Genomic DNA, 27,317 nt, shown 5'->3' with positions numbered 1-27,317 from the left:
CTATAGGATTAGCCATTTGGGCCTGCCTCTCTCTCTCTCTCTCTCTCTCTCTCTCTGCCTCTCTCTCTCTCTGTCTCTCTTTCTCTCTCTGTCTCTCTCTCTCTCTCTCTCTTTGGTGACAGGGTCTCAGTTGGAGAATTTCCCTCCTTATGGAAGGATTCTAAATGTCCGCAATCGATTTCCTCACCTCGCAAACTTTTCCACCTTCTTGAGCAGCCGCCAGTACATTTTTTATTTGCTGTTTATTGATTAGATGAGAAGATTGAAACAACTTTTCCTGTTCGCCCGTGCCAGTCTTTGGAGGCGCTAGGCCTTTTACGGAAGAAAAGCAACTTTCTGTATGTTTTAATAGCCTAAGTAGTATTTCATTCTGTTTAAAAATAAACGCTATTTAGAGAATGAAGTCCATGATAGTTAATCAACAAAGAGAAAATTTGTCATCACACACCATGTGCACAGACACACATGCATTTTTTTTAAAGAACCCAACTAGTTTTTATTCTTAGTACATTTTAGCTGTCATTCAGATCACAAGATTTATCCCGATTTTGTAAATTGACCATTCCTTTTTTTAATTTATTCAACTAATTAGCTCAATTTATGTGTGCGGTTCTAAACATCCTGATTGAATACCCATCTGCTCCAGCAACCACCTTTGTTGCCATTTTCTTAGTTAGATACACTACATCCACTACAGCCAAAGGTATGTGGGCACCTGACATCCAACATCTCATCCAAATACATACACTACTTTTCTTCCGTGTCCTTTCGCAATATGACTTTAAAATACACGGCCTAAGTCTGTATGATTTTCTCCACACTCCCTCCCAACATTTTGAAATTACTGAAGAGTTATATTTCACTTGTTGAACAGGTGTTGTAAAACAGCACAATTGCACACTCCATCCAGAATATAGATGCTGTAGCCTGTTCTCATGTACATCGAAGCCTATTCCCTTCCAGCTGTCATCAGATGTATGAGTGCTTATTTCTTTCTCCCATTTTACCTTTGCCTTTATCTGTTATCTGTTATTTGCACCCATTTTCTAATTTTGATTTTTAAGTTATTAACAGCTGAACAAGAAAATGAAGCTCGTGCACATGTCACTTCTGTGTTTCACGGTTCTCCATATAGCTTGGAGACCTCATTACCTCATTAAATTTCTATTACTTTTATCGAGTTTATAATTCTGGGACCAGCCTGCCTTTCTATTAAGCCAAAGCAAGTGTCTTAGCTTTCAACTCTGGATTCTTCCCATACCCACACAAAATTGCTTAGCTTTCTGCCCCAAATTTGAAAAGTAGCTGCATTAATATAAAGAGGTCATGTCTGAAACAATAATAAAAAAACTGGGGAACTACATTTATTTTTATAGTCCCAATCCACCCCAATAAATGCTGGGGCTCTGTTTTCCATCTATTCAGGTCCTGCTTCCATACATATTGCTTTTGCAGAAGGATTATTTCTAATTATTTCCAAATACGGACGATTGCGAGTTACGATTTCTGTTTTGCGAGCAGCACACCTGCACCACTGTTTCGGTACATTGCAAGCATGTCGTTAATGTTCCGTGATACCGCGCAGATTCCTCTTAGCACCATACACATGACACACCTGGCTGTGCCGTTTGAGAGTATCAGTTTCACGTGTTACCAAGGGCACTCGTGCTTAGTTGGGTCCACAGGGATTGCGGTGAAGTAAGACCTGGTTCAGCTGCGTAGACCCAGGCTCTTGCTCTTGATTTGGGTTGTAGGTCCTTGTTATTTGTTTGACCTTTTAGTCAGTTAACCAAGTAGGTAAAGTGAGAAGTCGGTTTCTCATATGCAGTAATGGGCTGGGGAATCAGTGTTAAGGAAAGGCAAGAGATCGTGTTGCCAATCAGATGCAGGGTAGGTGGCTTGGTGCCCACTTATTAAGTATGAGGCCTCCTACGTTATTCTACTGGAACACTGGACCATTCGGTTTAGAGGAAAGAGTTCATCCTACTGGCCGTCATCTTATAGTTTGCATCTGAAGTGCAAATGGGACCTTCAGTAAATCCCAGAACACACAAGTCAGAGTTCATCCTGGGAGATCTGACTGTGGACAGTTGATACAGTGTTGAAATGAAGAAAAAATGTAATATGAGTTTAATAATAGACATGATGAGGTTGTGGTGGGGTATTCAATTAAGTGGACAGGTGTCCAGCATAGATCTGAATCTTCTGTGGCTGAAGGGGAAATGCTAGAACTTCACCATCAACGTGAAACCGTGACTCCTCCTGACAACAGCTTCTTGAAAAATGTAATGCTTTTAGGCGCTTTAAATTAGAATGTGAAGAAATGTACATTTTATTCTCTTTATTTTTAGTCCCTCTAGATTGTGCAGACGGGGAAAGCGAGGGAGGGAGAGTGGGAGGGAGGGAAAGAGAGAGAGAGAGGGCAAAGGAGCTGATCTGTGTATCCCCAAAGGAAGAGCCTCTTCTTGCTTGGCCGGTTTTGAGGCGCTGCTGGGTTTGAGGCCCTGCCTCTCTGTTTTTCACGCTTATTGGCCCCGCCCCTCGGCTCTGTCCTTATTTGCCCGGCACTTTGGTGCTGTTTCTATGGCTGATCCTGAAGCACATAGCTGCACACACACACACATATACACACACATGCACACACACACATTAACACACACATGCACACACACACATATACACACACATGCACACACACACATATACACACACACATACACATGCACGCATACATACACACCCATGCACACACACCCATGCATGCACGCACATGCACGCACATACATACACACACATGCACACACACACGCGCGCACACACACACACGCAAGCATGCACGGCGCTTGTCACTGAGTGCTAAATGTCGAAATCAAAAATTATACCCGCCCATATGGCTTCATAAACTATTGCTGCAGCTGTGTGTGGGTGTGTTGTATATGGATGGGCCTGTTTGTTTTGTGCATTTTATGTGCGTTTGTTTGTGTATGGGCATGTGTTTGTGGGTATGTGTCAGTGTGTGGGTATGAAAGATCACAAGCAAATAGGGAGTGGGGCAGAGAGAAGTGAAGAGAGAGAGAGGGACAGGGAGAGAGGGGGGAGAGAAAGAGAGACAGGGAGAGAGATAGAGAGTGTGCCCCTCCAAATCACGTATGAGGTGAGAGGCCCCCCATTAGTTTACCGTCCCACGGTCGTCTGCTATGAGTTTGTCTGGCTGTTCTGCCTAGTATGAGGGTGCTCTGTGTGGGTCATCCAGCAGTGACATGGCATGGGGAGGTCAAATCTGAGGTCAAAGGTCAGGAACCATAGAAGAAGTGCCATTCTGACCAGAACTGGGAAACTACGTCTCACTTATTTCAAAATAATTCAGGCCAACTTACTGGCAAGTACTACACTGTTAAAGAACGGGCTTTCCTGAGAAATTCAAGGGCCAACCACAACAACAAAAATAACAACAATGACAGAATGTTTAATAATGATTGTCCAAGGTAATAAGCTGACGTTCAACAGGCTGAAATGACATTTGTTCCAGGTAAAGGCTGATCCAAGCATCCTGCGCTGTGGTGTCTTTAGGGGCAGAAGATGGTGATGATTCTTCACTTCCTGTATTTTTTGTCACTGATCCCCTTTTCCTCCCTCAGATGTCCGCCTGATTACTTTGGCCCACGGTGCCGGCAGACACAGCCGCTGCGGTTATACATGCCCAAACCTTATAAAAGTATGTTCACCCACCCAAAAAAACCCAATTAAGGAACCGCCTGCAGCTCCCTCAGGAGGTCAGAATCGCTGGTCAAGGGGGAGAGCTGTGATTGGCTGGCTGACCAGCAGGGTGTCGCAGTGGTGTTTCCTGTGGGATCACTTTATTTCTACTATCTGGGGGGTTTGGGTTTTCTCTGGTCTAATTCTGTGTTTTCTCTCTCCCTGCTCTCTCTCCCTTTTGTCTTTTGTCTGCTCTTTCATCTATTCCTCTTTATTTCTTTCTCATGCTCTCCCTCTCAATCTCTTTCTCTCTCTCTCTCTCTCTCTCTCTCTCTCTCTCTGGTTTGTTTCCCTACTTCAGGTGTCCCATTGATTTTACTGGTGATCGCTGTCAAACCTACGTTATGGCTATCAAATCCTACCCCTACCGTATGTTCATATTTCCTTTATTTCTATTTCCTGCCTGTTTGTCTTGGAGGTTGCATGGACGCATCCGAAAACACCGCTGCATGCCTTCGTGTTGTCTTTCTGTCAGAGCATTTGTTTTGTCTGTTGACTTGTTTGTTATGTCCTTGTTCAGTAACTGTAATACATTGAGCACAATTTAAATATACCTACAGCACATGTAAAATGTATGAGCGTCTTACAATATGTGTAAATACAGTCAATATAATCAGTAAAGCATGTTGTTTGCTTTTGATGGATATAAGCAATTGCATGTGTTGAAATGAAAACTAACCCATTTATTGGAAAGATGAAAGTGTATCTAAAATTTAACTGTGCACCAAGGAGACACTAAACCTGAATGTGGTCTGTTTTAATATCGAATCACTTTTTGCAACATAGTGGAAATGTATTTGTTGGATTGCCAGCAAAAGTACAGCATGTTAATTTGAACAGAATTTCCCATTCATACAACATCTATTGGTCCTCACTGTTGTAGTTAAAATATATACCTGTTTCACATCAAAGTCACATATTTACATGCCACGCTTACTGTAGCATGATTCTGGAACATTTGTCCTCTAAAGCCTGATTTATGCTCTGTCACACACTGGTCGTGCGACAAAGTATACATTGGGTTTAAGCCTACCGCTATAGCGAATTTCAAGAACTTTAAACACCATACTGTTCCACTTGAGAAACATTCTGGAATGTTCATCAGCTTCAGGCTTGCAGAGCTGGGGACGTGCTAGGAAAATGCATACACAGCGCTTACATGTTAAAGTAATTAGCTTCATGCACTTCTGTTTATGTAATCATGTCTCGCTGTACTTAGCAGCACTTAGCGGCACTTTTGTATGGCGTGCCATGACATTTGAAAAAATGTAGACATCCAGACACATCGATAATCAACCTTAGCAGTGACGTTCAGCAATACAGACAACTCCCTTTTGAGAAATCCACCAAAACGTTTTTATTTCACTCAAGGTTCACTAGTTTTCTATTTGATTAATATCTGTCCAGATCTATGACTCACTGTGAAATTCAAGTGCTGATATCTTTTTCATCACAATCACGTGTTTGCATGTTCAGTACTCATCAGAAGTAATTAGTCATGTTTGGCATAAAAGTTCCAGAGGTGTGTAATGAGAGATCTTTATTGAATCAAGGCCATAATGCTCCATAACACCTGTCACATTACATCATTTAAAAATAAAAAAATAAACAGAAGATGAGAGCTCTGGAACAATCTTTATATATAGTTCATAAGGTTGCAATCTGTATAACGGTAGAAAATCTTTTTCATTTTTATTCAACTTCATATACCCAGCCACCTTACTTTCTGGTGAAGACTGTCATACAGAAAACATTTGAAAAACATGGCTTCAAATTTATACCCTGTAATTGTCTATTGATTTGTTAAGTAGATTAAGTGTCTTGTGTTGACAAGCTGTCAGTTGGTGCCCTTAGAATCAGTCCCTCTAGACATTTATATTGTCAAAAGTTATTTAAATGTCCAGCTCTTTCCTTCATAGCATCGCTTTCATGTGAAAACCCCTTCATGGAAAAATTCTTCCATGGAAACAGTGCTGACACAAAAATTTGTATATTTTCTTTTTTATTCTGGTATTCCTGGCAGGAATTCTGAACTTTAGACAATGGATATTCAATATGAGCAGTTGCATAATGTGACACATATATTTTGGCATGCATAATATTGTTAAAGGAACCAACATGCCCCCACAAGAGTGATGTTGATGACACTGTGTTCTTGAGGTACAGTAAATGTCTCTTAGTTAACAACATGTCCATATTCCATGGAGATTCCCAGAAAGCCCTTATTTCCTTGCGGGATTGGTCCAGACATAGCCCACCAAGCATAAAGTTCCAAGAATTCATAATGTATTCAGTTGCAATCTGTGTATCAGATTCCAGTTATTCGCATGTAGGCGTTTGAAAGTCAAGGAGCTGCCCATAGCCAGCACTGTCGATCAGCATCACCTGCCAATGACCGTAGAAACGGGCCTAGGAGAATACTGGACTCAGCCTTGGCTGAACGCTGTTGCTGAGAGGTTCGTCCAATCAGTGACTGCTGAACTGAGCTGCTTATTCAATCAAGTTGCTGTGACACTCAAGAGGGGATTGGTCAACTATTAGCTGTAGCCAAAGATTATGGACTTGGAAAGATCCTCAGTGGTATTCTTTCTCGGTTGTCCGTTGTGTTAAAGCGAGGGACGGACACACACGTGCGCGGACACGCTCGGTCTTTGCATCGCTCTCCCACAGGGACTGAAAGAAAACTGAACGTCAGTTTGGCTGAGTATTTAAACAACGTTGAGTGTATCCGTGTCTCTGTGGTGAGCTTTTGCTATAAAGCCAGGGCCCCCGAAGATATTACATTTCAAAGTTGCGGAGGGTCCCTTATCTTCATGTTTCACATTAAATGCATTTGCCATAAAATGGTCAGGACGCTCTGTGGGAGGTTGGCGCAGCTGTTAAATCCGTTCCATACGTGCGCATGCTTGTCCTCCTCGAGAGGAGCAGGTGCTTTAAGACCCTCACACAAATTCAGATAACAGGTAATGAGTCTCACGCATTGGTCACAGCCAGAAAGCTGTTTTGGGGAACCTGTATATTTACCATAAGAGACATGTTACAGAGCGACACCCCTCCTTTCCAGCTTATAACCAGAAAGCTGTCTGTTCTAGTCCTTCCTGGTTCAGTGTTGTTTCAGCCTTGAGTAAAGATAATTACCCTGAATTAATTTTTAAATAAAATCAAGCTGAGTCAGCTCTCTGAGCAAAGGTGCAAGGAAGGTTTCCAAATGTGACTGACCAGTGTGGGTTTACCTCGATGACCAACAGCAACGCTCCCAGAGTTAGTGGAGAATCTAACCCCCCAGTCCCCAGCCCCCCCTCCCACCACCTGAGGACCACTGCTGCTGAGGTTTTCACCGCACATAAGCAAGCTGTGTGCTGTTGCAGTAAGTCAGCAGGAGGAAGGAATAAGTTACGGTCTTTCATTCTTTCCCCCTCGTGCTGGGAACACGATCTCTTTAAAGGTGAGAAACAGGCTGTATATTAACTTGTATGCTGACAGCATACAGTACAGTAGATGTGCGCCTTGCGCTTGGTGAACGTTTCGGTCTCTTTGGAACAGAGGTGAGGGTCTGCTCCTACGGTGCTTTCTGCTACACCAATTGGAAACTGCAGTGAAGCCTCCCCCCCCCCACAACCCCAAGAAAGCTGCAATGCTCAGCGCTAGTCAGCTGAGCTACCGGCAGCGTGTTGTCATGACAACAGGAGGGATTTTCTGCAGACCCGTGTTCGTTGTACCGGCTGTCAGGAGGAGGTTTGACTCAGACAACCCTGGTCTTCTTCGCTACAGCACCCACAGAAAGAAAAAGAAAAACACATTTCCCATAGTTCTCTGGGGAAACTGCATTCAAGGTTTTTCACTTTTACAGCTCCAAGTCATTTGTTCTGATTGGACATTTTGGACGAAATACACTTGCTCCTGTGGTGCAGTCTCCATGGAGACCAGGACACACCACACTGTAGTCATTTTCTGCAATGGGCCAAGAACTGGACATGAGACCCTTCTCAAAAATCCGGTTATGTAGTATGTTAATAGCGATAACAATGGCACTTATCCAATCCATTCCATGTTCAGTCTCTTACACCTAAAAGTCAAGAAAGAGCTACTTTGTGACACTGTTCCCCTCTTAGAAATTGGCTTGGCATTTCGGTCCATAAGCTTTAATGTGAACAATACAAAAAGAAAAAGACATGAATTATTTGGAATCCCAGCTCCACCTCTCCCTTTCCATCATTTCTTCCAACATTTTTAACATCTTTCCAGACACAGTTATTTCCTGTTCTCTAAAACTGGCTGCTCCTAATTGTACTTCTGTTGACCTGTCTCACCACTGCAATATTGTCAGCTCAGGAGTGAGTCGGCCGCCACCCTCCTTCAAAGTGCAGTCTTGCCAGCTGCCTGCTCTTCCCACTCCGCAGCCTACCTGCTGAGCTGAGCGGACGTTGCGTCATCGCAGAATATTACCTGCACGGCTGGTGCTAGCAGACTGCAGGCGCCTGCTGGTGCGTGATGGCTTCAGAACAGCTTCCTTGACCGATGCTCTCCGTCTCTGGGTGATGTCACGGCAAATGATGCTCTGCCCCCTGATGCTGCTGGTTCCCGTCCACACATGTATTTAGAATAACTTCAAATATTATTTGTTTTATTTATGCCATGGTACAGTATGTACCATTTCATACTGGAGAAAACTGTTTTTTTTTTTTCCAATTTGGAATAGCCTGGTGTTTTACCACAGTGCTGCCCAACCCCGTTCCTGGAGATCTACCGTCCTGTTGATTTTTATATGAACACAAATTTGGCACCTGATTCTACTAATTAGCAGCTCAGCTAGATCTCTAGCTGTTGAATGAGGTGTGGTTTATTAGAGCTGGAGTGAAAGCCTACAGGACAGTAGATCTCCAGGAGCAGGGCTAGGCAGGCATGTTCGACCCTCTCACATCCCCACTGTACTGACTGTGATGCACACTGAACCCTACAGGGCATGTGCACTCCTCTGATACATTCCCCGGAGCCAGGCTACTAGCAAAGCAGCTCGCTAAAGGAGAGTTAGCATGAGTTACAGGAAGCTGATAAACCTGTTCCTATCTGATCATCAACCAGGTTGAGAACCTCTGCAGACTTTTACCTCTGTCAAGACTTGCTATGTTCATCACTGTGGTCGTCCTGGTCACGGTCAACAAATGTCACAGTCTAAGGATGTCAAGGATTTGGGGCTCACCGGTTTTTTAGCATGACAAACTGTTTTCTAAAAGTTGGATCACATCCGGTTTGGCAAAATGTCTTATTTTGGAAGCGGAATTTTGTAGAGTCATTGAAAAGGAGCTGCTGAAGATATCTTTTGAAGCCTCCTTTAAAATCCACTTTAAAAAAACCCTGTTAAGTCCACTGACCTCAACGTCTGGTACTTCCATAGATTTCACTTCACAGTTCTTGGAAATCTTACCTTTCTTTGACACTGAGTCCATTTGAAGTGGCTATTTAGGGCTACTGCCAACCAGGTGGAATTTGTTCCAATCAGACTTAGATTTAGAAGGTGCAACCTGTTTTTTACTGCAGAGGGAGGGCCCTGCTAGAGACATTTTGACATAGGTAGACCACAGGTAATAACAGGCCTGTAATGTATGATGCTTTTTCAGACTTAGCCACAGCAGGTGTGCACCAATTTACATCAAGTTGCAAGGAAAAGCGTGTTTATAGAAATTGGGAGTCTCCTGCTGAATTTATGAAGGCCCAATTCCGAGCCAGAAAATGTGTCATTTCCAATATACCTCTCAATCTACGGTATATAACAGGGCTTCCACATCAATGGGTCTTTTTTAATGGGGTTACTGAAGTTGCATTCTGTTATAGTCATCAGCATTTTCAGCATTGCCCCCTGCTGCTGATGCAATAGTTTTCTCCCTGTTACACTAATGCATGACTTTAATTTAGTTTCTGAAGCACCAATTACTGTCGCATTTTTAATGCATTCAGGCTGGAAATCCTCGTGGACCAACATGCAGCCCCACTCCCAAGTTGCTTGAGCTGTGTCATTCTGGGTCGGATTCAAACAATGCAGTTATCATAGCTATCGTAAGCCAGTTGTCCAGCCTCTGCCGGTTAACACGCCGAGGAAGCACTTTTTTTTTGTAGTGCCCATAATTGACACTACTTGCTCCTGCAGTTCCACGCGTGGTTTTTTACAACTGGTTAATTTTGTTTTGCCTTTTCTGCTGGCATCTTCAAGGGAATTTTTAATTTCGTTTTTCCTTAATTTTTTTAAATTTTATTTTCATTTTTGTGGATTCTTTTATTTTTGGGAAGTTTTTTCTTTCTTTCTTTTTCTGGAATATTTTTTCAATATTGAGGATTACCCATGGACCTTCCAGAGTGGCCAAACTGAGTAAGATCAGCCTGTGACTGAGACCTTTACTTCCTTATTTTGCTGGGTTTGAGAATCTGAATGTGGAATAATTGTGAACTTTCTGAATTCTTGCATGTGAAACGCAACTGCACTGGGAGTTGAGGAGAAAAAAAGGCACATGTAGTCAAAAATCTGAGTGAAATTGTTTATATTTAGTGTTTGTTGGGTATTCAGGATGTTTTTTTAATTTTAATATATATATTGGTTGACAGAAATGTAAATATTAATTGGTTCTCATGCCTGACAAAAGAAACAGATTATTGTGGTGTAGTGCAGATTTCTGAGCTTATGACTGAAAAAGATTTAAATATGTATATTGAAACCAGGCTTTACAGCTGTTTTTATCAGTTACAATCTATGGACCTCTCCCCAGCAAAAATGTCAAATCAGCCATGCAACTGTTCAGTATACACACTGGGATTTCTCTGTGTATTTGAAGTATATTGGCAAGTGCCTCAGCTGTCCAATGAAAGAAGGAACTACACAATATTCTGGAACTGCTTAAATCTCTTTTGTGGCATTCCACATTCCTCCTACAGAGGGAAATATTACTTGATGTTTAAGTTACGCCTGTGTGGTAACTCCATTATACCTGTATATAAAGTCTTACATACAGGTATAATGGATGTAATAAATAATAAATTGCCATTTATTATCTAGCATAGCATGTCAAGGCTTATTCAGCCTATAATAACAATATAAAATACTGTAAATGTTGATCAACAAACATATAGGGCATGTGTGTCAAACTCCAGTCTTGGAGGGCCATTGTGTCTGCTGGTTTTTGGGGTGTTTTCAAGTGTTTCAGTTAAGTCATTGATTGGCTAAGGAATCCACACATCTTATTCTCAAGGCCTTAATTGGCAGATGATTGAAAGGAATACAAAAACCTACAGACACTGCGATCCCCTTGAGATTCAGTTTGACACCGCTGACATAGAGAATAAACCCTCTATTAATAGAGGAGATTAAAGAAAACATGTTTATTAAATGCTATTTGAGGTGAATTTAATTAAATTATATTCAGTGGAGGAAATACTCCATTAAAAACTAACACAACCAAGTGTAATTGTCAGGTAAATAGTAAAGCTAAGGAATAACTCATGAAGTAATTAGACATCTGTCATTATAGTGAAATATTTATACAATTTACACAATTCATCAGACAATCTAGAGCCTATTCCCAATCCTAAAAGAGAAATCCACTAGCAGCAGTGCTAGCAGAAATGCCAGCAGACTATATAGATATAAATAAATAACAGTGACAGTACAAACTCAGAATGATTAATTTTACAGAAGAAAATAATTTTTCAGATACAGACTGGTAGATATATAAATAATACTCACTTTAGTCATGGACCCAACCCAATCCTCAGCAAGTAGTACTTTTCTTCTGGTGAACATTCGAGGAATGCCAATAAAATGTGAACTTATGCTTAAAAAAATAAAACTGCTCAAACTGCCTGACATAAAAATTATAGTTTTAAGAGCCTAAGAGAATCGATAATATTATGTGGAGACGCTTAAAGCTATCCAACCCCCCCGATCAGCTTTAGCATTTAGAATTTGCTAGAAAATCATGAGAAAGCCACAGAAGTCTGGGACATTAAGAATCCTTCTGTTGATCATCATTCTCTGATAAGTTTAAGTGGAAGTTGAATTAGTCATGGTGTAGAATGGTGGGTAGGGAACTGGGCTTGTAAGCTAAAGGCTGCAGGTTAGGTTCCCAGGTAATACGTTGCTGTTGTACCCCTGAGTAAGCTACTTAACCTAAATTGCTTCAGTGAATATCCAACTGTGTAAATGGATAGTATGTAAAATGCTAAACTCACGAGTGTGGAAGGGGGCAGATCAGCTATTTTGGGGTCTGGTGCTTTCCATTCCATTTGTGATACTCAAGGTTTACTCTTTGGGTACAACTTTAATACTTGGGGATCCAACAGTATTTTAATTGATTTATTATCAGGGAATTTTGTGTATATATGTGTGTTGAAGGTCTGCTTGGTAGATCTGGTAACCCGAAGAATGTAAGTGGATAATGTTGTGGAGAAGACTACTGGCGCTGCTGGACATTTGCCGGTACACCATAGCCTAGTCTGGGCAGCATGTCTGCCAGGCAAACCTAAGTAGTCCAGCTCAATAGAGGTGAATACAGTACGTGAGGGCAGTCTCGGCTAATGACCAATAGGAGCCAGACGTGATGGAAAGACTGCAGCAGCAACCTTGCGAACCTCCACTGAACTTTTTGTATGAAAGCTTGAATTTCGTCTGATGTTCTCAGTTAAGCTGCAGAGATTTGAAAAGATTCTGAATTCCCTTTGGTGGCTTTGATGTCTTGCCACATGGTCGAGAACTATCATTTAAAATGGCGTAAGTTTACAAGACATAGTCACCAATATGTAATAGGACTTTACTTTGCTACAGCAGAGCCTAGCTACTGTACTTGCTTGTGGAGTGTTGTAGGGTGTTTCACTTGCTAAACTTGTCAGGCATGTATTTCTTCGGTTTCTTCGCAGTTCAAACACATGGAGTGCCCCTAAGTGTTTTCCATTGCTTGATTGCAATTGGCCCTCACTCAGAACTGAGCAGTGACCCTTCCCATGCTTTCAGCGGTGTTTGTTGGCTCTAACCAAGTTATTTTTTTGTTTCTTGGTAACCTGTGTAAACTTGGAGCACTGAATTAGGAAATGGTGATTTTTTTTTATCACAGTAGGCAAAACATTTTCATCTTCTCTGTCTCCTGCTAGAGATTCAGCAGCAGCAGCAGCAGCAGCAGTTGAGAGGGTCATAACTGATTAGAATTGTAGAGGTCTTTGTTGATTTCTTGTCTATAGTTCTCTCTGTTGTTATTCTCCCTAAGGTCTGGAATTACCCAACTCTGTCTTAATCTACACTGTCAGTGGACATTGGTGAAGACCTTGACTTTGCTTGTGGTAGAATGCTGTTGACTGCATCTGCTAGTTGCTGCATGTTCTCATGTAGAGCTTATTCTCTTGAAGCGTCTCTTGCATTGTAATGGCATTGAGGATTTCAGTTGGAGCAGATGATTTGGCAGCTACGGTGTATCATTTTCGTAATGTGCCCCAATATTTATATCATGCCTTGGTATGATCTAGAGCAGGGGAATCTAAATGTGGCTTCCTTTCAATCTGTGTGCAATTGAGGGATTGAGAACATGGTATTAGCCAAAAAATGAATTCCTCATAATGAAGCACATCAAAAACAGCAGACACTGCTGCCCTCCTGGAGTGCAGTTTGACACCCCTGTCCTAGAGGTTGGTGGTGTTCTACTTTGCCAAAAGGAATGGCTGACCCCAAATGTCCAGGTCATCTGGGTTCTGTGGTGATATCCCCTATCTGGCTCGAAAGACCATTTAAGGTTGTGAAGAAACAACAGAATTACTCTTTATCTGGTTGAAGTATTTTGATATTTGCCACTGAAGGACAAGGGTATGAAATTGTACGGAATAGCATTAGAATAGTCTGTTTTGTTTTTTCAAGAGAAAAGAAGTAACTGCATGGTTGATGGTTGTATCCATTAATTTTTATTGAAAATGTTTACAGTATTAAACAAATCTTCCATTTCCATACTTTAATTCAGATCATTCTTAAAATTTTTGTATGCAACATACCTGAAACATTTTTTTTTTCTGTGACTTTGACAGAACTTGTTTGGAGCTAAAAAAAATAAATGTTCCAAGACGTTATCTAACAATCAAATAGGAATCGTGCCAGGATCTTCCCCAATGTTCTGGAAACATTTTGTGTTAGCTTGGGGGAAATGAAACGTGTGCGGTAATTAAACATCCATCATTACAGTGGTGTATTTACAGAATAAACCATAATTCATCTCACCTTCTAGAAGAGGGGTCAGCAACCCTGGTTCTAGAGAACAACGGAGGCTGTAAGTTCTTTTTGTGAGATGAATTGATAAATTAAAGCCATTGAGCAGTCACAGCTCCTCGCACGTTGCTTCCTGGGGCTGAATTGTTTACTGATTTTAAGGTGACAACGAAAACCAGCGTATCCTGTAGCTCCCCAGGATGAGTGCTAATGGAAAAATAACTGTAAGCTGAGATGCTAGAGATTCTCATGGAACAATGCAACGACTGTATACTGATATACACTCACCGGCCACTTTATTAGGTACTTAGGTATTATGCTAGTACTGGGTTGGTCTTCTGCTGCTGTAGGCCATCTGCTTCAAGGTTTGACATGTTGTGCATTCAGAGATGCTCTTCTGCATACCTCGGTTGTAACGAGCGGTTATTTGAGCTACTGTTGCCTTTCAATCAGCTCGAACCAGTCTGGCCATTCTCCTCTGACCTCTGCCATCAACAAGGCATTTTCGCCTAGAGAACTGCCACTCACTGGATATTTTATTTTTTTCGGACCATTCTCTGTAAACCCTAGAGATGGTTGTGCGTGAAAATCCCAGTAGATCAGCAGTTTCTGAAATACTCAAACCAGCCTGTCTGGCACCAACAACCATGCCACGTTCAAAGTCACTTAAATCACCTTTCTTCCCCATTCTGATGCTTGGTTTGAACTTCAGCAGATCGTCTTGACCATGTCTACATGCCTAAATGCATTGAGTTGCTGCCACGTGATTGGCTGATTAGATATTTGCGTTAACGATTAGTTGAACAGGTGTACCTAATAAAGTGGCCGGTGAGTGTATAGTAGCTTACACCAATTACTTCAATGAGAGAAAATAAATAAAATAAACTTTAAAAAATAATACTCACTATAGGTTGTTAACGTACTCAACCCAAACCTCAGCTGGTAAAACGTTTCAGCCTGTACTGTGAACATTCTAGATGCAGCACTGAAATATGAGCTAGCACTCACTGAAACAGAACTGCACACTGATTGGCTGGTACATAAACAACAGCTATAACAAACTAATAGGGTCAGTCACATAAAGCTACTACAATACCCTGTTTTGACTGGGATTTTTAACACAACAATAACAATAGCACAGTTTCTTCAACATATGTTGATGCATTGTTTGAAGGCAAATCATTGAAATTAGCATGTACATGTTTGCTGGATTTATTTTACTGGTAAACTAATGTGAATTTTTTTATGTCAGCCACATAAACCGACCCATTCAAAAGAAGTGAAATATTAACCCAGAAATGTGTTGTTGTAAATTAGGCATTGATCATTGGGACTGTTATTGCTGTGCATGATCTAAAGCTTGTTGGTCTCTGTGGTGTGTGTTTGGGGATGGTGAGCGCTAATGTCTGTACGCCTTGTTCCATGTGTTGTGTGTTAACGGCTGCACCTGCTCTAGCATCCCTGAAGACCTTAAACTGATCATACACACACACACACACACACGCATTCTCTCTCCCAAACACACACGCACGCACGCACACACACACACGCACATGCACACGCACACGCACACGCACACACGTCTGTTTTGAATGTTGGAAGGTTTCTCTCTGAAACTGTTTTTTTCTTCTTGTTTCTTCCTCTTCCTTTGTCAACTGTCCACCCTGACAGCGCATCTTGGGATTGGATTCATGGGTATGGACAAAACACTTTTGGATTCATAAAACTTTCTTTGTCTTTTTGTTATTTTCCTTTTTCCATCTGCTCCTATGTGAGAGGTCTGACATTAACAACTAAATTAACAGCAAGATTATAAAACCTTTAATTCAAAGATTTGCATCGTTGAAATCTGTCGTTGAAGATTTTAGACACCAAACCCTTTCCCGCTTAGAATGTTGCATGAAACCCAGCCTTTTCTTGTAGGATACATTACTGTGTTATGCATTGTGTTCTATTAACACTGGAGCGAGTTCAGACTAGGGTAGTGTTAATGCAGTCATCAGGATGATTTCTTAGGATCGAGGGATTCACCTGGGATGAGTTTAAATACTAATGAGAGCTTGGATTGAGCTTAATCAATGTGGTGTGATTTCAGTTCACAGATATTGTTAAAACTAATATAGTTATATTTTCTTGGATTGAAAGAGTTAATATAGGGATATTAAGTACAGTATGATTCCTAGGATGAATAGGAATTTTGTAAGCACTTTTAAAACTCTGTTTTCTAAGAATATTTTGTTCCATTATCCGATCCCATTGTTAACGATTTCATCAGTTTAATCACTCTACAGTCTCTTTCACGCTGTCAATCAATATGGCAATCAAGTTCTTTCAAAACATTGTATGGCTTTCACAAGAGCAAAATCTACTGTGGTTGCAAATAATTGGCTTATTAAACCATGGGTTTTAAAACACTCGCACACTCTCACACGCATAGCCTATTATATTATTGTGCTCGAATGTTTTTTTGGTTTTTTATTTTTTTACATGGACTATAAATGTAATTTCCTATTTATTTTTTCAATGTCAGACAGATAGGGCATTCAGACAGGCTGGGGTATTCAGTGTGAAGTTAGCACAGGTGCAAGACCGCTTGCCTTATCTGCTCTGGAACTGTTCGTTAAGGAAGGAGTTTTGGTGCTCTTTTTGTTTAAGCAATGGGATTCGTTCAAGATTCTGCCAGATCACTTGCATTTAAGCAGATGAACGCTACTCAAGGGAAAGATTGCTTCCTTCTCGCCTCTCTCACGCCCCCTGCTGTTTCTCTCTTGTAATGAGCATGCAGTGTCAGCCTTGTAGGTTGAACTCCGCTCTCTCTGTGACCAACACTGCCTCTCACCCCCCATCTTCTTCATCTTTTGCATCTTCTTCGTCTTTTATTTCTGATCTGGTCCGTCTGCATCCACAAGATCTCTATAACTTTTACTGTGGTTGAAAACTAGACACAAATGTTCAGCTTTGATTGAATTCTGCTGTTTGATTTAATTTGCATTTGAAATGGTTATTGTTTTTAATTGAGCAATGCATGTTATATCCTGTTGCAGACTATTGGACATTTTCCAGAAGATGATTATTATGACTTGATACTGATCTATTTGATATATAATCATTTATGTTTTGGTTGTTTCTAAAAATTTGAACAACACAGACCTCACCCACCTAGAAACTTCCTGTGATCTTGAGGGGTCTGTCTGGGCAGAGGCTTCAGATGAACTTGGTTAGATTTAGAATGTATTGTTTGGGCTATCAACTCCAAAGAGGTGGTAAATAAGATATCTTAACTTTCATTTCTAGATGTGTTAAGAAAACTTGCTGACTAGTAATATTTGTGACAAAATTTGTTGATCGCTGCTATATTCTTTGTCTGAGTTTACATATGTGTCATATAGCTCGGACCTCTCGGATAGACAAGTGTGAATAAAGCCATTGTTAGTATTATTCAGGAACACATCAAGGGAGTTTTAGTGCAGACTTTTTCTCGTGTACTTCAATTTTGCAATGGTACTTCATTTGTCACCACATAGTTCTGTACTTCTGTGCATTTTAGGTAGTAGTCAAGTAGTCAGTCAGTCAAGTGCCTCTCTGGAACTCTGCTCAGATGACACCTGGCCAAGATCACAGGAACATTTCCCAGGGAGAAAAAAATCAAATAATGTGTTTGCGTTCTGACATCTTGTTTAATTTTACTGTGTACACATGCACAGCATTATGACACTTTCATGTTTAAACATGCTCCCCTTCACCCCTTGCCCTCAGAACAACCATTACATGATTGAGATACATTTGTGAATGAAGTAGAGCCAACCCCTCAGGACCCCTGACCTGAAACAAATGATTTGGCTACAAAAGCAGACCGTAGTCAATAATTTCACAGAGACGACAGCCAGGAAGGCCAGGGGCATTAACCTCAAACCTCTGGTTTGTGTCCCAGGCACTACTCCACCTACCCCAGCTTAATTGGACCGGTTAGTTAATCAGCTGTCATACGTTTGCGCAGGCTTTTTCCTTCTTGTGCGAAGTTAAAAACATTTGTGCATTGAGACACACCTCTGGGCCTCGACTGCAAGCCTTCTTTCTCTTTCCCCAGCTGGGAAAATGACTGGGCTAATTAAGAAATTGAGAACAGGCTGCAACCCCCCCCCCACCCCCCACTGCCAGCCCACCCCCCTTACAGGACGGGCTGTGACCCCCCCTGGTTACTCGGGGGGGAGGGGGGGGAGTCCACGGAGAGAGGGTCGCAGGTCAGCGCGCTCTGTCCAGGTTCGAGGCTAATGCCTCTGCTTTCTCATTAGCGCTGCATAATCCTGGAGCTCGACACCTTTGTACCGCTGAGATATGGCTCCTTCTTCACAATCCGAGGCCAAGTATCCCTTCTACCACTGGGCTTTATTAACAGCTATTCTTGTTGCGCGCAGGCAAGCCCAATATCTCTTTCACCAGCGGGGTTTATAATAACCAAAAGCAGTACAGTGGAAAAAAACTAATTAAAAACGTTATGTGTTAACCGGGATTTGGTCGTTTCGGCTTCTGGAGGGAGCGCTGATTCCCATGCTCTTCTTTTTTAACTGAAAAGTCTTCTCCCGTTTGGCGCAGAGGTGTACCCTGCACCCCAGATAAGTCCCTGACCTTCCCCAAACTACAGATTCGGTAACGATCGGTGGGATTAGCATTAGTGCTACGTCTTTAAACTGTGATGGCAGGTCGGTGGGATGGGAAGAGGAGTGCTGTGTCAAAGATGAACACTTTTCTCAGCGGTACAAAGGTGAAGAGAGATGCAGCGGTCAGTACGGGGGCCGCACTGAGTCCCTCCGACTGCAGCAGCCATCCAGTCATGCAGGTGCTGCACGGACGATGCGCAGATCCACTGACCCATATCATGCGTGGATGGGCTTAGCTGGAAGCCACGGTGTTCGGGATGAGCCATCCACATTGTTTAGAGATCGGTGAATCTGTGCAGCAGGACAGCCCTACAACATGACAATTTAGTGAAAGTGAAAATGAATATAAGTCAAATGAGGACAGAGATAGAGAGAGAGAGAGAGACATGTGCATTGCATTTGAGGGAAGTGAACAGATCAGCTAATTAATCGGAATCCTCTCAGGGATCATGTGACGTATCGGAGCCTCTTGCCCGACACGCACAAGTTCAGAGATGGATTCCACTTTTCCGTCATAGCTGGGAATGGTGGAGGTTCAGTGTCTGGGGTACAAGACTGAGGCAGTGTTTTCTTTTTGGGGGGAGCGGGTGATGGGGTTAGTGGAGGTTTGGAGTCTCGGGTTCGAGGTACTGAGGCGGTGTTTTTTGTGTTGCTGTTGACAGAGGCGGAGGAGCTTTACCAGAAGAGAGTTCTGACAGTGACGGGCATCTGCGTGGCACTGCTGGTGGTGGGCATCGTGTGCGTGGTCGCCTACTGCAAAACCAAGTGAGTGCAACAGTAGGACTGGTGGAGAGAACTGGGCAGTGGTCCTTACGGAACTGGTCTCAGGGCTGGATCATTGCAGGTTTAAATACATACTGCTGGTACTACAACTTCAGCTCTGACAACTGGGTTAGTTGTGTGATGGAAGATCTACTGAATCTGGAGCTTCTGAGCCTGTACTCTTCTGTCAGGACCAGATCGACTGTACCGCTGCTACTACTGCTACTGCTACTGATACTACTACTGCCACTACTACGACTACTTCTACAACTACTTTTATGACTGCTGCAACTAATAATAATAATACAACAACTAATAATAATAATATTCTTAAATGACCACAGAGAGTCGGAACCCTGATATGGCATCCTGTATATTGTTAGATAAAATCTCTTTCTGATTGGTTCAGAGGGAAAACTACCCCCCGCAGGCCTGCTGACTCCGCGTTCAGATGCAGTATAACTCCCATCAGAACACAGATCCTGTGGTGCCCAGCACTGCTTTTTGTGCTGCTCAATTTATCAAAGCGGTACATCGCACAGTCAAATTACCTGATTTCTTATGATTGAATTTACTTCTGGTTTTAAATTGCAGCTTCTAAGGTAAAAACAAAAAGCTGCATACCCCCCCCCCCACCCCTCTTCCTAGACTTACTTAAGATTCTGCCATTTAGCAGGGTGATGTGGCTGTTAGCATTAAGCAGTAAGGTCAAATCACTTAGTGTTATCATTTTATCTCAGGTTGGGTGCTCATTTTGTGCATTCGAGTGGGATACATAGCCTGAAGTATGAGTGCATATTCAGCTGTGTGAATGGATGATACGTTAAGTACAGGTTGTGTAAGGCCGTGGGGATAATGCACCTCTGTAAGGCTTGTGTTTGGCAGTGAAGCAGAGGAGGATGTGGCTCTTCTGCTGCTCAGGCCCGTCTCTGTCCTGGCTTGCCTGTCATTATGTAAACACTTAGCGTAGGATTTACACAAACACAAGAGGGCCTTTCGTGACTGTCAGTCGGCCAAAAACCCAGCTCGCCTTTCACACGCATGTGAAACCTCAGACATACATGTAAACATGCGCACACATGTTTTTTTACACACACACACACACACACACACACACACAAACACGTGCACACACACACACACACACTTTTGGCCACTCACATTGAAGCCATGACAGCGCTTTGGAACAGCTGTGTAATCACTGATTTCTGATCAGGCAATTTACACACCCATCTCAGAACTAATATGACATCATCATTTCACACTGCATATTGCATAGAGATGCAGAAGCCAGGGGACTGCAAGAGTTAATGTATCAAGTCGCCAGATGTGCCCTGCCCACATCTGGACCTCCATGTAGAGTATCTGAATAGTGTATTTATAATGCAGTGTGGCCAGGGGAATGACTTTGTGTTGTTTGAGAGCAAGACGGTTTAGATAACTGATATTAATGTCCTCCTGTCTGGTGTGTTTGTTGCTATTAAGGTAGATTTTTACTGCTGATGTAATTGTGTGTTATCGTTGGGTGTTACAGCACTTTTGGATGTTAGTGCTGGGTGTTACTGCAAGGGGGCACTGTGGGGATGTTGTTGGGTGTTACCGCTGGGTGCTAATGGTAGAGTAGTGCTGTGGGATATTAAAGTAGGTTTTTACTTGGATGTTACTGTCCTGCAGTGTTACTTTGCAGTGTTACTTCGGGATGTTACTCCTGTTTTATCTCTTTAGGAAGCAGAGGAAAAAAATGCACAGTCACCTGCGACAGAACATGTGTGCTGACCATCCCTCTCGAACCCTGGCTAACGGACCCAACCATCCTGGACCGGGCCCAGAAGAGATCCCTATGGTAGATGTGAGTTTGTATTTGGCCGACTGCTTGACTGATTACTTGATGGGCTGAATGATTGATCAGGAAAACAAAATGTTATGAGCCATTCCTAGATCGATCCCAAAGAAGCACAGTTTCTATCCCAACATGCCACTCTCTTTCCCGGTTTAGGGCAGGAGTACTCACTCCTGGGCGGTGTCTGAATCGGCCACCGAACTACCGTGTCCTCAAATTATGTACTTTCTGCTTAGCATACTGTGTACTGTTTAGTGCATACTTTTAGTATGTGATGGGTAATATATGATAAATATCCTACATACAATTTTCCGACCATATTGTGGAAGTGTCGTAAATTCTGCCCTTGCGCCGTCATGCTCACGTTTTGTTGTCATTGTTGTTTGCTTGGCGAAGCTGTGCCTCATTCTTAAAGCAAAGCTGCATGTCATATTTAAGGCCAAAATGGTCACTGACTTTCTGAAATGTATTTACTTAATGCTTAATGCTTTGTTGATCAATACAAGCTGTTGATCACACAGTTACTTAACCTCACCTGGTTACCTGGTTGGGGATTGGCTGCTTATTGTAAGGTGAAAAGTAAAACCACATACCCTAGAGCCCTCCAGGACCAGCTATACCAGTTTGCTTTCTCAGCTTCTGCCAATGTAGCCGTGTTGTTTAAAAAAATATGACCGGAAAAAGTTCAAACCAGGACCTCAATTAGTCAATGGCTGTAATCCAAATGAAACAACATTCAGGTTTGAAAATCTGTCATGGGGTTAGTTATAGCTAGGGTCTCCACTGTGTCTCCACTTGTTTTCTAGCATGTTCTCCAGTCCTCCGCCAACAGTAGGTCAATACCCTTTTTGTGAAGCCACGTGTCAAGCAATTACACCACCCCCATCATTTATGTTGATGAAGCAATTACCACTAATTAAGCACAGACGGTGATTGACAGCAATGTTTACAAGCAACGTTATGTGTTACATTCAGCCTGATTATTTAAGACTGCAGATGCTGGGCAGTGTTTTGCACAGAGAAATTAGTTTAATGCAGGGGGAGGTACATTAACACTGAGGGCAGTTATGCAACATTTAAAATAGTACATAAGTAGTTAAATGAAATTTAAGCTGCATTTTCATACTGCATTTCAAAAATCATACTCACATATTACCTTAAATTACTAAGGTTTTGGCTGATGTATCAAGCTCTGAATTTTATGTAATTGATATAAAGTTCTAAAACCCAAGTGCATTACATAAGCATGCTTAGGAATGTCTTGCATGCCCACATACTTGGGAAAAATTGTATTGCATTAACCTTTAAGGTGTAAGATCACAAATATGATTAGAATGTTTTTAACTGAACATTCTAATTCTGATGTAACAGTCACACCTGATAATTGAAAGCAATAGAGTTGTAGAACACTGACATAAAACAATGAAAAAACAAACCTGCTCTAAAAAAATGTTAATGCATACTTTATCCACAGCTGTCATTCCCAGAAGGCCTTTCTGTGTGATGTCACATATACACCAGTGTAGCATAACGGTTAGGTTGCGCTTACAGCCTCTAGGTTGTAGGTTTGATGCCCAGGTGAAAATGCTCTAGTATCCTTGAGCAAGGTGCTTAATGTCAACCACTTCAGGAAATTCCAAGCTGTATCAATGCAAAAAGATTATCAGCAAAAGCAGTGAAATCTATGTGAGAGTTTTTGCTAAAATGCAAGAGTGGAATATACCTTCAAGATATTATCAACAAGTATTTTGGTTTTTTGACAATGCTTGGCAAGAAATATTGTGGATGGCCTCTCTTGAAAAACTTCCAGAAGTTTGACGAATGCGGTAAATATACATAAAGGGCAAAGTTTGTTTGTTAAAGCAGTTAAAATGGCAGTGCTGGTAGGATTAGGGCACAATGCAGGTTGGCCTGGAATGCAGCGGGTAGTCCAGACAGCATCAGGGTAAGTGCTGTTCTGGAAACGGGCCACGCTCATTTTCAGGGATCCATGGCGTTTGCCAGGGGGGGAGGGGCTGAAAATGGGATTTTCAGTCAGAGGTGATATTAATGGCCTTACCTTCCTCTGAAATATAAACACAAAATAGGGGGTAAATCACAGCCAATCGTTTTGGCTGCCCGTTCTCTCAACTCTCCAAATTGCTCCTTTCGTGCAGCGCTGTGCTTCCATACCATGCGTTAATGGAGATACTCTGCGAGAGTGGATCGCTGCCTTTTTGTGTTTCGCCGAAACTTCCTCGGCTGCCCGTGAAGCACAGCCTTTGATGTGCTTTTTGTCGAAGATTGCAGTACTGTTCACGTCTCACTTCAAAGCGCTAGAAACTGTGGTCTCAAGACATTTTGAGCACGGCACTATCTCGTTTGTTTGCAGAAACATTTTCTCCGTCTGTAAGGCACGCTGCCCTATGCGGAAATCAGACCATGCAAGCTTAACATTCCACCACCCCGTGCTACCAAAGAACCTTCACGCTGCTCTGATTGGCTTTAGAAGCATTATGACCTGCTACGTTCCGAGCAACCTTGGGTTCTATAACACTAATATCTTGCTCACACTGCCGAGAATTTAAGGGTCAGTGTTCTACTGGAATAATAGCTGGCAAAGATAGCAGGAGTGGGCAATCAGAACCAGGTTTGAGAAACATGGGCCTACATTACCCACAATCCTCTGAGACCTTCACAGCCTGTCTAAACCCAGCTCTCCTCTTTTGCAGTACATCTCGAAGAACGTCCCGGCCACCGAGCGGGTAATTCGGCACGCGGCAGAGACCTCCTTCCCCGGCAGCCGAGCGAACTCCAGGTCCCACCACTCATCCACCCCTGCTCACTCGTCCAATCACAGGTAACCCTGCCCTCTGGTGATGTCACAAACCTGTTCATTGTACAGTAAGCACACCCTACCCCAGTGGTAACCAACCCTGTACCTGGGGATTGGCCAACCCTGCTCTCTGGTGATGTAACCAACCTGTTCATTGTGAGCACACCTCTACCCCTGTGGTAACCAACCCTGTTCCTGGGGATTGACCATCCTGTAGGTTTTCATTTAAACCCTAATTTGGCGTACCTACTCTACTCATTTGCAGCTCAATGCATACCTTTAGCTGTTGAATGAGGTGTGCTTTGTCAGGGTTGGAGTGAAAACCTACAGGACCGTAGATCTCCAGGAACAGGGTTGGTTGTCACTGCCCTAACCGCTCTTGCAGTCACAGAGGAAATCTTAGCGTGGAGTTTAGAACGCCAAAACATTTTACGCACTGTAACTCATTGCAATACGTTACCCCACACAAACCTCTTCGAGCCAGCATTCCTGCCCCCCTAAAACACCCACAGTCCATCTCCTGAGGCGTGCTGCAAAACTGAGTGATCCTCCTGCTCAATAGATGGAACATTTGGAACATACCGGAATGTTCCGCCCGTTGAATAAGCCCCTGCTCAGCACTGGTTACATCCAATCAGAGGTAAACCTTTCTTGTCGTTGTCATAAAGAACATTATAAAATCTGGGGCTCTGGTAACGACACCCACTCTATCACAACCACAATCTCAAGTGACACAATGCATTTGACCAATCACAGAAAATGGTCTGGATGGCATCACACACTGAGGAAGTAGCCAGAGCTCTGACTGTGTTGGAGGCCGTGCAGGTCCCTGTCTTCACCTCTGTGATAATGTGATAGTTTGATATGAGGCATTTAACCATGGTGGCAATGTGCCCCTGTGGTTCCCCTCCAGTGATGAGGTTGAAATGCTGATTGCTTGCACACGGTATGCTATTCCTTTGTCATGTCTATCAGGAGACCTCTGACTCATATATCGAACATCCACATGTCCGGATGACAAACTCTCCTTTTCACCAGTTTAAGGCGGAACTTTAAACTTTAAATGTCCCAAATTAAAATTTGATGTTTCAAAATTATGTCCAGTCCAGTGTCTAGTATGCACACATGCATCTAAGCAATCCAAATGATTTCCTTTAGGCCTGAATCCAGACTCCAGTGGATGTCAGATTTTCAGCCAGTCAGGACAATTCCTTGGTTCATCAGAGGATGGACAGATAATTAACCTGCTCATAATAATACTGCTCTTAGCTTGGGAGGCTTTCATATCACAATGAAAAAAAATGTTCCCTCCCACAGAAAACCTTCCTGAGTGTTTATCGATGTGTGGTTTGTGTTCTACACCCGTATCGTTTTGGGTCAAAGATCGAGTGAAGAGTCTACGGTGGATGTGGTTTGGAGAGCCAAATTGTTCATGCTTGTACATGATATTATCTGTGCATTTTTAACCACAGCTCACCTTTAGGTCTCTGCTGTCTGAAGTCAATGCAGTTTGGTGAGCGCCCCCTGGTGGTTGTGGACAGAGCTTATGATTTTGAAAAAATGAGGGCTTTTTCAGGATTGGGCAGAAAATACAAGGACATCATTTTATAAATAATGCCAATAATTATAATCATTACAATTAATATCCTTACACTAAGATATACTGTGTATCTTTTGTAGATCTATCATTGTACTTGAATCTGCAAAAAAAAGAAGAAATTATTGTGTCAGGTTACGGGCTAGGCACAAGTGGTCAATAGTCATAATAGTTTTTCTTATCACAAAAGTTCTCAGCTGCTCAAGTGGGAATACCTCTGGCACCTCAAAACAACACAGCCGAAATATTGCATCAATAAGGCTGAGTACCTGTGGGGAAAACTCTGGGTCAAATAAGAACAGACCCATAACTGTGCCTCAGAGCAGCAAAAACTAAGCAAAGGCAATTAAAAAAAAAAAACATGAAAATACTGTATTGGAGCGACTGAACAATGACGTGTGTGATTGGGCTGGGGCAATGTCATTATAGCATATACTGGGTAATATGGAGACAATATTATTTGAATATTTACATTGAGACTGCGAGTGCACCATTTTTTGAGTGTGTGCACTACTGTGTGCTCCTTTAAACAGTATATTGTTGCACAACAACGTTTACGGAAGCTTCATGGGCTTGACATTATGGCTAACACACACACACAACACAACCTACATTTGGGATCAAACTTCTGTAAGTTACCTGTGATCGTATAGAATATGGGAATAACATTTTGGAGTGTAATTGATATAAAAGTGTCATTGATAAGAGCATAGCTGATGCAGTCTTACGGACTATTCATTTGCCATTGGCAGTCATGGTACAGTGCCACCCTGTGGTCAGATGCAGTATTTTATGCCAAGTGTTCACACAGCCCAGCTACTGATCATTCATTTATTTATGAATAGTAGTTATAAAAGCTGTATGCCATGCAGTGTGTAAAACTGGATTCACACCAGCCCAAATGTGCGAATCAGGCAGAGACCTCAGGGGGCGTGTTGACTATGAAGCCTGTGCTATGAAGCCTCCTGAGGACTGGCAGAAATAAACTGTTTAAGTGTTGTAATTGTTGACATAATGCAAGTGTCACGTATGACAAAAACATGTTAGTGGTGAAAATATTTCCCAATATATTATTTGGTTTATTTTATTGAATGTCCTTTGTAGTGAAGGTTTCAGCGTAGTCTAATACATGGTTCTTCAGATTAAGACCAAAGACTCACGTTCTCTTTAGCGAGACCTGGATAGATCGGGGCACTGAACGGTGCCGTCTGGCGTTTTGGGTAACTCTGCGGGCCCCTCTCTCTCCCCGCGCAGACAGGAAGGGCGCACGTGGAGCCTGGACCGGACGGGCAGCGCGCTGTCGGAGGCGCGCTCGGGCGTGATGACGTCATCGTCGGTGGGCACCAGTAAATGCAGCAGCCCCGCCTGCATGGAGGCCTGGGCCCGCCGGTCGGCGCGCTGCGGCGTCACCGAGCCCCACCGGCCCGCCCCGCAGTACGGCGACTCCTTCGACTCCCTGTGGGACTCCCCGTCCAGCGAGAGGTGGAGCGCTGCACCCCCCTCCCCCTCCCCCTCCCCCGACACCCCAAAGCCCCCGCTTCTCTACTACACTGTTGCAGTGTTGTGTTGATCGAGGCATATACCTTAAAAACACCCCTGTTGCAACCCCTGCTCACACTCCAGTCCAGGCCCCGTTTGAAAGTCAAATCAAATCAAATTGA

The 27,317-nt window shown here is 42.7% G+C and overlaps 1 protein-coding gene across 5 annotated transcripts in view; it reads left to right on the top strand.

Moving 5' to 3' along the window:
- nrg2a (neuregulin 2a) overlaps positions 1 to 27,317 on the top strand; it is a 113,203-nt gene that overhangs the window by 79,804 nt on the left and 6,082 nt on the right. For 2 of the 5 annotated variants that reach the window (XM_064351774.1, XM_064351778.1), the window contains exons 5-10: positions 3,639 to 3,715; positions 15,656 to 15,679; positions 19,305 to 19,407; positions 21,130 to 21,253; positions 23,956 to 24,083; positions 26,911 to 27,138. In XM_064351774.1, coding sequence (XP_064207844.1) covers positions 3,639 to 3,715; positions 15,656 to 15,679; positions 19,305 to 19,407; positions 21,130 to 21,253; positions 23,956 to 24,083; positions 26,911 to 27,138 — 684 coding nt within the window. Of the gene's footprint in view, positions 1 to 3,638; positions 3,716 to 4,057; positions 4,126 to 15,655; positions 15,680 to 19,304; positions 19,408 to 21,129; positions 21,254 to 23,955; positions 24,084 to 26,910; positions 27,139 to 27,317 lie in introns of all 5 variants that reach the window. The other 3 variants (XM_064351775.1, XM_064351776.1, XM_064351777.1) reach the window with 3 other exon arrangements.

This window comes from Anguilla rostrata, chromosome 9, assembly GCF_018555375.3.
Source record: "Anguilla rostrata isolate EN2019 chromosome 9, ASM1855537v3, whole genome shotgun sequence".
NCBI classification, from domain to species: Eukaryota; Metazoa; Chordata; class Actinopteri; order Anguilliformes; family Anguillidae; genus Anguilla; species Anguilla rostrata.
The sequence above is the reverse complement of the archived record's forward strand: the minus strand, read 5'-3'. Positions and strand labels throughout refer to the sequence as shown.